The 12,747-nt window shown below is 42.9% G+C and overlaps 2 protein-coding genes and 3 non-coding genes across 45 annotated transcripts in view; 1 reads left to right on the top strand and 4 right to left on the bottom strand.

Annotated features, from left to right (window-relative positions):
- Positions 1–50: 50 nt before the first annotated feature.
- Positions 51–6,830, bottom strand: GNL3 (G protein nucleolar 3). 2 transcript variants are annotated; one of them, XM_043442546.1, is made up of 15 exons: positions 6,637–6,830; positions 5,978–6,036; positions 5,135–5,272; positions 4,917–5,030; positions 4,749–4,829; positions 3,736–3,868; positions 2,927–3,039; positions 2,569–2,686; positions 2,188–2,275; positions 1,484–1,658; positions 1,226–1,368; positions 1,006–1,142; positions 731–912; positions 409–475; positions 51–315 (listed from the first exon to the last, which is right to left on the bottom strand). In XM_043442546.1, the coding sequence occupies exons 1-15, from the start codon at positions 6,647–6,649 to the stop codon at positions 230–232; spliced, it is 1,647 nt and encodes a 548-aa protein (XP_043298481.1). In that variant the 5' UTR covers positions 6,650–6,830; the 3' UTR covers positions 51–229. The 2 variants fall into 2 exon arrangements, with proteins under 2 accessions (XP_043298481.1, XP_043298482.1); XM_043442547.1 differs by having other exon boundaries at positions 2,569–2,680.
- On the bottom strand, positions 1,718–1,794 carry LOC122425234. The gene has a single exon (XR_006264777.1). It is a non-coding gene; the product is annotated as a small nucleolar RNA SNORD69 (small nucleolar RNA).
- On the bottom strand, positions 2,808–2,889 carry LOC122425235. Its single transcript, XR_006264778.1, has one exon. It is a non-coding gene; the product is annotated as a small nucleolar RNA SNORD19B (small nucleolar RNA).
- LOC122425233 lies at positions 3,616–3,692 on the bottom strand. Its single transcript, XR_006264776.1, has one exon. It is a non-coding gene; the product is annotated as a small nucleolar RNA SNORD19 (small nucleolar RNA).
- Positions 6,831–6,848: 18 nt separating the features above from the next.
- PBRM1 (polybromo 1) overlaps positions 6,849–12,747 on the top strand; it is a 106,294-nt gene continuing 100,395 nt past the window's right edge. For 7 of the 40 annotated variants that reach the window (XM_043442509.1, XM_043442517.1, XM_043442503.1 and 4 more), the window contains exons 1-4: positions 6,875–7,008; positions 10,408–10,547; positions 10,814–10,939; positions 12,534–12,686. In XM_043442509.1, the coding sequence (XP_043298444.1) occupies positions 10,892–10,939; positions 12,534–12,686 (201 nt within the window). In that variant the 5' untranslated portion in view covers positions 6,875–7,008; positions 10,408–10,547; positions 10,814–10,891. Of the gene's footprint in view, positions 7,009–10,405; positions 10,548–10,813; positions 10,940–12,533; positions 12,687–12,747 lie in introns of those variants that run through there. The other 33 variants (XM_043442496.1, XM_043442486.1, XM_043442483.1 and 30 more) reach the window with 19 other exon arrangements.

The raw sequence follows: 12,747 nt of genomic DNA, 5'->3' as shown, positions 1-12,747 counted from the left end.
CTTCTACCCGCTAACTATTTAAGAGATGTATTTTAATAGAATTTAGATGCTAAGTTGCCTGATTTTTTTTTAATGAATACATTGTTATATAAATACCCACAAAATTTACATAGCTTACATCATAACCACTAACAAACTGGTACATACATCACATGCAGAACAGCTTAGCAGTCTGCTCACAATGTTAAAATCTACCACCAAGAAAAAAACTCTACAGGGCAAGGCTTTATTATACATAATCTGTACTGAAGTCATAAGCATCATCTTCCTCTTCAGTCGTTTTATCCAAGACAAAAGATGGTGCAGACTGCTTATCTATATTGGAAAGAAAAGTGAGGTTTTAAAAAAAAAGGTAAAAGTAATTCTGTATCATACTCCTTTGTTGGAAGACCTTTCCACCCCACTCACCTGCTTGAGACTTCTCAGGCGGTGCCTCACAGGCTTCCTCTGCGGGGGACATGTCTAAGCTCTCATCCTATGGGAGAGAGACAGTATTGGTAGCCCTTGCCTGCTCACTAATCCAAGTTAATTATGTACCCAGAAAAAGTATCTGGAAGTACACAGTAAAGGATGTACAAAATCAAGACTAATGATTGCAAGCCTTAAACTTAAATCATGAAATAGATACTTTAATTTCTATTTCTGCCTTTAGCTCCTTTGCATTTGTTGTACATTATAACTCTATAGAAAACTTACTTTAGCTTAAACAACTCATGCATGACATACTTACATCACCTTCTTTGTCAACAATTCCCTGATCCGTGTTGACATCTTCATAGCTCTCCCCCTGCTCCTGCTTCTGTTTTTTCTGTTTTGGCAATTCTTCAGGTATGTCCTTTTCATCTATCACTCCATTTGTCAGACCTGATGACTGGAAAAGGATGCTACTGGCTAAATGAGGGCTCTTGATGGCTAGGAAAAGTAAACACAGCCCACATGAACAGATAAGACCTTCACTGGCCTGGCAGCTGATGAAGATAGCAATTTAACACAAGCCATGCTCACCTTGTATGCTGTATGCATTGTTCTTTTCCAGTTCTTCCAGATCAAAGCCCCATTTCATGTCTGTCACAGTGCTCTCATTAAAATGTGGAGGAGGAGTCCAAGATGCAGGGGGATGGCAATAGTAACCTAAGAAAGCACTGGTATTAAAAGCAAAGTATGGTCAAAAATCAGTTCCTTTCTTCTATGTGATCATCCAAAAGCCAACAGAAAGAAGCCTTACCCTGTCCACTCAGACCACAGCACTTTGGCAGCGCCTTCTACATTTGGGCTTCCACCTTTTTGGTGCAGTCCTCTTCTCTGAGCAAGTGAAGTAAAAAATTCCAGAGAGTTCGTAAAGACTGGGACAGTAAATTTCAGTACTACCTTAAAAAAAGAAAAACAAAACTCATTTATCCGATATAGATGACTGTTGTTTTAAAAAAAAAAAAAGCTTACAGTGAAAGACAGATGGAACTCAAGGAAAAGGGGATTCTTTTACCTGCTGGGCATCAGCCTGGGACAGGATGGCGCTAGCAGCCTCCAGGGGTTTAACTACCTCAATACTTGCTGGACTTCTCAGAGCAAGTGCAGGAGCAGAGTTAAGTGGGGAGACAATGAAACATGGACTGTCTATGATTGTGATTTGTTTGTCCAAGGGGACAACCTGCATGCACCTGGAACAAGAAAGATGGTAACTGACGGAGCACTGGTTTTCCTGAAGGACAAGGGAGAGAACACGAAGCTCAGGGTTGGATTGAACAAACTCAGCACAGTCTGTCAGATCCAGTTTATCATCATTTGCTTCATGTTTATCTAAAACCATTAAAACACACTCCCCTTCTAAAGTGAAACACTATGTGTTTCAGCTTATATACATAATGACCTAAACACATGCTGCTTCCTGTCAGAAGTATTTCCCTTCTTCTACCTGGCAGACTTCTGTTCACTTCAAGTTCAGGTTTGAACATCACTTCTAAGGCAGCTTTCCCCTCTCCCAACCTATTTGCTCATCTTTCAAACTAGATTGTGGGCAGCTATTCTACTAGATCCATTCTTCCCCAAGTCTAACGCTGGCTCAGTCCCCCACCTTTCACTGAGTAGAAAAATTGAGTAAATAGAAATACAATATTGTCTCCCTTAAAATAACCAAAACCATATTTACTCATCCAAAATGAAATGTTACAACAATGGAACTCAGTTTACCTCGTGAGCCCCATGGATACACCAACACTGCATATCTGTTCTTGCTTTAAGCTATTGATAACGCTGCTTTTCCCCACATTTGGGAAACCTACAAATGGGAAATCCACACATTACAAAAGGCATTATATGCTGGTAATTATAAAATTTCCACTGTCTCTTTTTATGCCTGCCTGATTTTTATAGCAAGATCAGAGTTGGATCTGAGTGTCCTCACTTCAACACTAAGACCACTCTTGGTATCTTCATGTCTTGCACAAGTAATGGAAGGGCAGGAAAAGATGATTAATTCAAGTCATCAGAGCTCTTAGAAGCTGACATTACCTATAGTGCCAAGCTGTGCTTAATGAGCTAAGATATAAAATATGGTGAACTGAAACTCACCAATTACCCCAACATGAATGGCTTTGCCGGAAGTTTTCTGAAAATCTTCAAGAAGCTTCCAAAGGCCTTCTTTTCCAACACAGACTTCACTTTTGAATGGAGCAGCTTTCTTCTTTACCTCCAGAAGTTAAAATCCAAAATGATTAACTACTTTGGACAACCCACCAGACAAATCCCAACCACTCTGGCTCCAAAGCCCATCTATTAAAATTGCCACATTCCATTGCCTTTCAGATTATTTCTGGATGAAATCAGAGTTGGATCTTTTAAGTTTTCATTTTTTAATCAAGATTTTGTACACTCATCACGTTTCACCCATCTGAAAGAACCACATTTCCCACCACTATATTAAGGGTACCTTGCTACTCTTCCTTTTGTCCTTCCGCTGTGTTGAGGCTTTGAACACCACTGTTGGCAATTCCTTCTTCAAATAACTTAGCCAGTTCTCCAAATTCTCCTTTGGTACCAAATCTGATAGGGATTAGGAATAAAATCCTGCTCATTTTGTTGAGATGAATTTGCAAAGTCTAGTAAGCTATGGCTATCATTCAGGTTTGCCTTTCCCCACGTTTTAAAAAGTAACTGAACTGTAAGACTGGGAGAATGTCCGCACCCTGACATGCTTCTGTTTAACACAATTCAGTACATCCACCTCTGTATTTCTTCAGTTCTCCTCTGCACTGCTCACCTTTTCAGGATTAAGTCAAGATTATTACTGTACTAACTTTAGGGCCATGCTTCCAGAATTATACTATTAGGTAGCAACCAAGTTTATTGACCCCTAGGAGTAATTTTAGATTCTATCCTTACTGTTTCACAGGTTTCTGTTTCTGGGTGTTTCTGTCCGTGCTGCTTAAACCCAGATACATAACCATGTATTTCATTTAAATGTTGCCACATATGGACATTGTGCAGGTGTGGGGAATATGGCACTGTCATCATTGCCTATGTGAAATACATTACACAGTAAGCTGAGTATAGAAAGTTTACACTCTTTATTATTAGCCTAGCATTGTCTTTGGCAACAAGAGCTCATGCATATGCACTGGTTTCACTGAGGTCAGAGTTGGATCTTACGAGTCTTCACAGACAATAAGACTGTTCAGATGTTTTCCTCATACCTCATTAGTGCATATGGAACATAAAGAGTCTACCTTTTTCACCTACCTGATTTATTTAATACAAGTACCAGCTTTTTCTGTCCACCCCTGATGATGGCTTCTTCTGCCTGGGGACACCTGCAACCAAGAGGATCTCTGGCATCCAACACCTCTAGCACAACATCTGAGGCTTCAATCACCTGTCAAAGCAGAAGCTATCAGAACAGCATCACTCAGTCTGGCACCACCCTCCATGTAAGTACACTGGCACTGTCTTTTCAACAGAGTGAGCTCAGAGGTGAATCCCATGTCTGTGTTCACCATTCCCTACATGACAGACACAGGTTTGTTCAGTGGCCTCCAATCAAAGTGGATCTCAAGAGTGGAAACACTCCGGTTATCTAAAGATGCAGCCTCCCCATTCTGAATCATGTAGGCTGAGAGATCCTTATGGCCCTGCCAAGAGCTGCTGAGAAACACTGCCAGGGTCTCTTCACAGGAGGGAGTGAGTTCAGGAGAATAAGGTCTTGGGGATGGGGCTGCTACCCCAAGACACCCTTGAGCCTGCTTACGTAGGTTTCGGCAGAGTATTTTAGAATCTTTTGTACTACTAGAGTAGTACTACTACTACTTTAAAAGCCACTGTATCAACATGTTATTTTAACACCAAATGCCACTCCTGTAAATCATGCTTATGGGGATCTGTTCCCATGCAAAAATTTAAAACCACAAGAGTATTTCTGGGGACTTCCCTGGGGGTCCAGTGGCTTGGACTCCCACTCCCAATGCAGAGGGCTCAGATTCAATCCCTGGTCAGGGAACTAGATCGCACGTGCTATAGCTAAGGATTCTGTGTGCTGCAACTAAGACCTGGTGTGACAATATAAGTTTTTTGGTTTTTTTCTTAAATATTTCCTTCAGCTAAATGTAACAGACCAAGCCAACTTGCTGAAGAATTCCTCCAGCTCAAGAGAACTCTACTTCCACTTCTATAAAGTTGGTGTCAGGAGAAAAAAAAGATAATTCTTCAGTCTTTTAAACTTCACAACCACTTGTAGACACTAACCTAGACCACAATACCTTTTTAAGTTCCTGACAGTACAGCCTCCTCGGATTCTGTTTGCCTGTCCTGGCTTTCTTAGCTTTGTGTTGCCCTAATTCCTGGGGGATAAAGACAAGGGAAAGGACACAAAATTAGAAGGTCAGCAGATGTAACTCATTTCCACTTTCCATGACTGTAACCCCTACCTCTTTTACAGGTTCTGTGTTAGATAGCTCAACATCAGGGTCAGTTTCAAGTTTTCTTTTCTTGTTCTGTTCCTTTTGCCTGTCAAGTTTCTGCTGCTGTTTCAGTTCTTCAAGCTGTGTTCAAGCCACAAGAGACATGCATGAGCCAGTGACTTCTTGTTGTAACTTTACACACACCCACACACCACTTGTTGAAAGTGTGAGCTAATACATCTTACCTGCTGTTTCCTTAGCTCAGCTTCCCGAAGAAGAGCCTCCTTAAAAGGAGCACTGTTTGGAACTCCTGGGTCTTTCCTAGGCTTCTTTCGACCCCGTTTTTTAGCCTCTTTCCTCAACTTTCGATGGTGCTCTCGAACCTACCATAATGGTATTTTATCAGTTTAAAGAAATACTAAAGAGAATTCCAGTGAGTAGCCAATGTGGCTGCAGTTTATCTATAAAATAACCTAGAAACATAGAACTTTAACCATAAAACAGAACATGCATCTTTATGTATAAAACAGCAAGAAAATGTCACCAGGATTCTTTTTGCAGCAATTGCTACTAGGGTGATCAAAATTTACAGACATGTCACTGAATTATTTCTGCCTCCTAAGAGCTTGCACCATTTCTAACCTCTGTTCCAGTTAAACCTCCATTAGTGAAATCATACTAATGTTAACCCAGAGCTCTGGGGCAGGAAATCAATTTAGCATACCCCTGTAACTCTGCCAGGCTTCCCTGGTAGCTCAGTTGGTAAAGAATCCACCTGTGATGCAGGAGACCCGGGTTAGATTCCTGGATCCAGAAGATCCGCTGGAGAAGGGCTAGGCTACCCACTCCAGCATTCTTGGGTTTCCCTTGTGGCTCAGCTAGTAAAGAATCCACCTGTAATTCGGGAGACCTGGGTTTGATCCCTGGGTTAGGAAGATCGCCTGGAGAAGGGAAAGGCTACCCACTCCAGTATTCTGGCCTGGAGAATTCCATGGAGTATATAGTCCTTGGCCTCGGGCACGACTGAGCAACTTTAAGTTGCTCAACTTTAACTTAACTTTAAGTTTCACAACTCTTCCAAGACTTACCTTTTTTTGGATTTTATACCGCTTGTGGCAGGTCATGCGTTTACTTGCTTTCTTTAATTCTACAAAGCAGCACATCACAAAAGGATTAATTTACTGTTTTTCAAAATCGAATTTATCCACAAATGATCAGTTTGTTTAGCTTTTGATGACCGCGCTTTAGGTCACATCCATTTTTGCATTAACTGGCTCTGAAACATAATTTAAGAATCGTGTGGGGCGCGTGGTAAAAATAAACACGGACCAGTCAAGTCCCTGAGAATCTGACTCAACAGATTCGTTGTAGATCCAACTTCCCTACTTCCACCTTCCTAGATTAGACTGGGATCGTACACAGGAGCGTATAACCCCAAATCTGCCACTTCCTGTCAAACAGCACGAATCACAGAAGAAAATCGAACAGTGCGTGTTTTCAGACCGAACGAGGCTGCACAAGGGAAAACGCCAGGCCCGAAACCTGGCTCAGACACTGGGTCTTCATGACCCTCTGGCCTGATCTTCATCCCTGGGGCCCAGACTTTCTGCACACAGGAACGCGCGGCTCACGTGGGGCCTTCCAACCCTCAGTTCTAGGCGGGATCAGGGAGACGGAGAACCCTGGTGGGTTCGTCGACCATCAGACACAGACGCCCCCTCCACGCCCGCCCCCTGACCACACTCACTCGGCCGCTTCATAGTGGAAGCCGAAAGGCCTGAGCCCGAAGTTACACCAGCGCTCTCAGGTACAACGTGCCTCTACAGGCGCCACGTGCGAACTGAGGCCTCTGCCGAGCGTCACGCACTCACGCTGCTGCCGTAAAGCGCGCCGCCGCTGCCCCGTGCGCGCGCGCACGCAGTGTCGTGCGGAGCCGGGTTCGCTCGACGGCCGCGGAACTGGTTTTGCGGCGGAACCGGGAGGGGTGAGGGCGGTGAGGGCGGCGGGTGCTGGAGCGACGGCAGCGGCCGCGGCCGGAGGAGCAATAGCAGCAGCCGTGGCTTCCACGGGGCGGGGCGCGGCGGTCGGCGGCCGGGGCTGCAGGCGGCGGAGCGGCTGGGTAAGGCCGGGCCCGGGGCGGGCGGGGCCGCTTCCTCTCGGCCGACTGCCGGGCCTTTGTGTGGGCCCGGGCGGGCGGGAGCAGCGGCGGAGGCCCCGCCCCGATGGTGGGGACGCGCCGGTCGGGCCGGGAGCGCGGGGCGGGGCCCGGCGGCGGGGCTTCGGGACAGGCCCGGCCGCCTTGCCGCACCTGCCGCCAGGGACAAAGGCGCGCCGCGGCCCGGAAACTCCCCGCGCCCCGCTTTCCCGCCCCCCGCGGCTGGCCGAGCTCCCGTCGCGGGCAGCTTCAAAGCTGTCAACGTTTCCCTTAGTTCCCCGTGCCGGTGACAGGTTGGGAAAGTCTTACATTTCCTCAGCGGTTAAGGGCTTCTTTTTTGTTGTTGTCGTTTCTTGGCGGTTCAGACACAAACTCTCCTAGTAAATTTCTTTTTTTTAGTGTTTTCCGGATGACTGTTCGGACTGTGTTTTTTTAATCAATGGGAGTTGTATTTATCATGGAGGGCAGATATAATTTCTTCCGTGCAACACCACAAAGAATCGCGGTTTTAAAATTGTGTACATTTCTGGTTTTTAATATTTTCCATCTCAACAAAATTTTTTTACTGAAAAGAAGCATAGTTTCGTCATTATAGGTTAGATATTGGTGACTTAAGGGTGAAGAAATACAGGCAAAAATTAAGAAGGAATCCTGAAAAACAAATGACAAATCCACGGTATAGTGGATATAGAAATTATTACTACGATTTTAGGAACATATGTTGGAATAAAACATTACTACTAGTTTTCCAGTAAATTATCCCTCCTCAGTGATTTCTAGTTATTTTTTTCCATTTAGTAGTGACTCTTTTCCCAAGTACAATTCATAAGCAAAGAGCAGTATAACTTCTGCTTTATCACTTGTTAACAGATTTCCCATATTTTATGTCTAAAAATTGGAGGTTATTTTTTGAAAAATATGTCAAATCAGTAACAGATCTGTGTGGGTAAATAGAAGGGTTTTTGACCTCTTGGGCTTTGGAAGTGTCTGAAATACCTAAAGTATTAATGTTCTACCCAAACCCCTAAGATTAGTACATTGCTGTATCTGTGTGATAGACTAGTCTCAAGGCTTCCAACATCATGTGCGAGAATGTTGACTCAGAAATATTCTCTAAGGCAAACACAGGCTGCAACATAATACATATAGTTCGTTCACACTTCAGTTTTTAAGAAAAGCAGCCAGGCATAGAACAAATACTGAAAGCTGAGAACGCTATCTGCCCACAATATAGGAGACCAGCTGGGTTGGATCCCTGGATTGGGAAGATCTCCTGGAGAAGGGAATGGCAACCCACTCCAGTAGTCTTGCCTGGAGAATTCCATGCACAGAGGAGCCTGGCAGGCTACAGCCCATGGGGTCGCAAAGAGTCGCACACGACTGAATGACTAACACACACAGCATTATAAGTGATTTTTTCCCAAGATTATTGTGTTAAAGATAAATTACGGCACTAAGAATCACTGGAAATACAGGAGAGTAGTAAAAGTCTATAAACTGTCAGAATACACCATTTGGCTATACTGAGTAATTTTTTCCCAGTTGCACATTGTAAAGTTATTCTTTACTGTCCACTGTAATTTATCATTGGTTGTTAGATTTTGGACATGTGACTGTAATCAATGCCATTTAAAAACTTGTAACTAAGCTTCAGAATCTATTCCTTTTCTCTTTATAGAAAAATAATTGCTGAATGGATGCTCACAGGCCTTTTCAACTACACAAACTTTTTTTTAAATATTTCTCTTAAGTGCGCTTTTACTACATTTGTTAAATAAATTAGTTGATCACTGAAACTGTGCTATAAGTCAGGCGACAAAAACGGATAAATTGCTTCTCCTGTGCACAAGGGAGAATGAAATCCTAGAGTTAAGTTTTTTTTTTTTCCATTTATTTTTATTAGTTGGAGGCTAATTTAGAGTTAAGTTTTAATTTAACATTTTTGTTGCACTTTGATATTTCAGGGGCTTCCCTTGTGACATTTCAAAGTGATTTCATGTACATTCATTGTCAAAACAGTCCAAGGGAGATATGTACACTTTGCATGTGTGCTCACTCAGTCATGTCTGACTCTTTGCGACCCCATGGTCTGTAGCCTGCCAGGTTCTCCTGTCCATGGGATTATCCTGGCAAGAATACTGAAGTGGGTTGCCATTTCCTTCTGTAGGGGATTCTGACCCAGGAATTAAACCTGCAGCTCTTGCATCGGCAGGTGAATTCTTTACCACTGAGCCCTGATACATACACTACTGTTTTCATTTTAGAAATGAAGAAACAGATCTGATAGGTTATGACCCAAAATCAAACAGATCATTAAAGAAGGAAGACTTGTGTCTCTTATTAGTCTTCACTTCTGAGCTCAGGTCTTGTTTCTCCTCCCACCCACCTGGCCACGTTGCTTTTCTTGCCAGACTTTCAAAGTCCATGTTAAAATGTATTCTTTGAATGACAAAATATTTGAAAATTATACTTAAGTTGAATCTTTTTGTTGTTATCAAAGTAAATTAATGATTGGAGTAATTTTGGGCAGTATATGGTCTAGACTATAATCAGTCCTGAACATTCTTTGGAAGGACTGAGGCTGAAGCTGAAACTCGAATACTTTGGCCACCTGATGCGGAGAACTGAGTCACTAGAAAAGACCCTGATGCTGGGAAAGATTGAAGGTGGGAAGAGAAGGGGACGACAGAGGATGAGATGGTTGGATTTGGCATCACCGACTCGATGGACATGAGTTTGAATAAGCTCTGGGAATTGGTGATGGACAGGGAAGCCTGGGGTGCTGCAGTCCATGGGATCGCAAAGAGTTGGACATGACTGAGCGACTGAACTGAACTGATAGACACATAGAGAAGGAAATGGCAGCCCATCCAGTATTCTTGCCTGGGAAATCCCATGGACAGAGGAGCCTGGCGGGCTGTGGTCCATGGGGTCGCAGAGAGTCATACACCACGCCCCCCCCCCCCCCAGTGATTTACATTTTTTATTTGATTTTCAGTGAGTTATTTATAAAAGTAATTTTGGGGATCGGGAAGGGGAACACATGTAAATCCATGGCTGATTCATGTCAATGTATGGCAAAAACCACTACGATATTGTAAAGCAATTAGCCTCCAACTAATAAAAGTAAATGGGGGGGGGGGGGAAAAGCTGATACTTAAAAAAAAAATAAAAGTAATTTTGACCTGCCAATTGGTTGAAAGCATTTTTTTTTTTTAAAAAAACAACAACGTTTCTAAAATTGTGTGTAGTATCTTTTCAATGCTGATAGGATTTTTGGAAAGAAATGTGTCTCTCTGGACTTTTTTGGCGGGGAGGAGTTTACCAGACTGCTCACCATAAGCCGTTCTTGGTTTGTTCCAGCTTGCTAACAGTTGGTGTCGCTTGTGAGCCTTTCACATGTGTTCATGCTCCATCCCAGCTCTGTGATTGAACTCTGCTCTTATTGACTAGGGGGCAGTTGGGCAGGCATGCTTCGTTCCTGGAATTGACAGTCATTCCATGTGAGTAAAGGGGAACCTCAGTGAGACATCTTTAAGCATGTGAAAAGCATTTGGTGTTAAAATGGAAGGAATGTCAGATACTGTTAGTGCCTGAGCCTTTGCAGCAGTTTGGTTGGTGCAGGAGAACTGATAGACTTATTTTCTCCAGTTCTCTTATCTTTCTTTAGCAGTTCTGCTTGAATGTTTTCTGTCTATTCGTAATCATTTTTACTCCTTTTGACCCTTCTTTTTATTTCCCCCTTCTCTGCCTTGTTCTTCTCTTTCAGTTTTGAATACATTAACATTGAATCAGCACTTCTAAAGCCCTGCCTTCTCCCACTGGCTTCACTTGGCCTTCAGACATAATGAGGAGACTGGCTTTTCGAGGAGCTGGTTGTGCTCTGGTAAAGCTGGTAAATTACTGATCATCTACATCCTTTCCCTTTTCTGTCCTTCTTTGGCTTTTCCCTTCTACCTTTCTTAAGTTTTGTTATCCTTTTCATAGAGTCCCACCTTATATTCATCAGATTCACTTGAGTCCTTGTCATAGATTGTTTATAAAAGCTTGGTCCTTAGTTTCTGCGTCTTACTCAACTGAGGCCAGTTTATCAGCCTTTTATAAAACAAATAAAAATCAACAAAACTTGGCTGGCCTTGGCCTAAGTCCTTTGAAGCCTTAGCCAGTTGCAGCCAATTGCAAACTAATACATTATAACAAACTAAGTCCTAGAGGAAGGAACCTCATGATATTAAGCTCAGTTTTTAAACACCATGTGGGCTCTGGTTCAGGGGAAGAGATTGGAGACTTCTTTTGTTTGTTAGTTTGGCTACCAGAAATTTTATTTTGTTGCTTTGCTTTGTTCCTGCAAATCCCTAGTTTTCCTCTCCATATTACTGGCAACCCATTCTTTCAGCTGCTGGTGTCTGTTTCCTGAAATTGAATGTTGGTAAGAGACCCTAGGATCAGTTTTTTCTTTTTTCTTTAGAGAAAGAAATCACAGTATCCTATTTGATACTGTTGTTAAATTGTATAAGCATTGTAGGACTTTCTCAGGTATATATCCTTTCCCTCTGGATATAGCAGGTCATTTCAATGGTTGCATTTCTTATGTTATAGTCAAATAAATGTATATGTATATATATATATATATTTTGTAAAGTTGTGTAAAGATTACTTAGCAGCCTGCCTAAAACTAGAGCAAATATTTACATGTTTCTGGGAGGCCAAGGAGGACCTAAAATCTCATTTTTGAGGTATTCCTCCAGATCTTCTACTGAAATGTAAAGCTGTGAGCTCATGGGGATAGAATACCTCATAGAACTGAAAAGGTTAGTCTGCACTGACAGAAAAATTTCCAAATGGAGTTTTGCTACTTTAGTTAGCATAGGTATGGCAAGTTGAGTGTTTTCTGGGTTACGTCTTGTGAAGCTTTCTTTAATGAATGGAGAAAATTCATTTTCAGTGTGTTAATTTTAGGGTACATCTGAAATGCTAGAAGATTAATCCTCTATCCCCCTACTCTTTTGCCACAGGGTCTGCTTCTGCAAGTCTCCCCACACACACACACATCCTGGCCCTCCTAGAAAGTGGTCATAATCGTAAGGAACCCTGGGGAAAACAGATGAGGCTGCTCACTCCAGAGGTGACCTCCTTAGGGTCTCTGTCCCTGAGGCAGTACACCAGCACACCATTATGTGTGGGTGTACTGTTTTATGTGGGTTTTCAAACTCCATTCCAGGGTAAATTGGGGGCCAGGAGTGGTTGTCATTCAAAATTGGTAAATACAGATGAGTATACTTTTGCTGAATTTGTCCCATCCAGTGGAAAGTGTAGCATTCTGATAAGTGAAGGGGCTAAAGCAAGGTCTAGGACTTGCATTGAAAAAGCATAGTTAAGCTTCTTTGCAACAGTGAAAATATCTGAAGCTTGGTAGCAGGTGGCCAGCTGAGGGCTTGGTGGCAGAGCATAAATTTCAATTTAAGAACATGGCTAATTCTTTCTTATAGAAGAAGTTGGATTCCATGGGTTCCAAGAGAAGAAGAGCTACCTCCCCTTCCAGTAGTGTCAGTGGGGACTTTGATGATGGGCACCATTCTGTGTCTACACCAGGCCCAAGCAGGAAAAGGAGGAGACTTTCCAGTCTTCCAACTGTAGACCCTGTAAGTAACTTGAATCACAGTTTCTGCCTTCTGCACAATTCCCTACCCTTCCTGTAATGAT

The sequence above is a fragment of the Cervus canadensis genome, chromosome 22, assembly GCF_019320065.1.
Source record: "Cervus canadensis isolate Bull #8, Minnesota chromosome 22, ASM1932006v1, whole genome shotgun sequence".
Lineage (NCBI taxonomy): Eukaryota > Metazoa > Chordata > Mammalia > Artiodactyla > Cervidae > Cervus > Cervus canadensis.
Note: the sequence above shows the minus strand (reverse complement) of the source record. Positions and strands in the feature narration are given on the sequence as shown.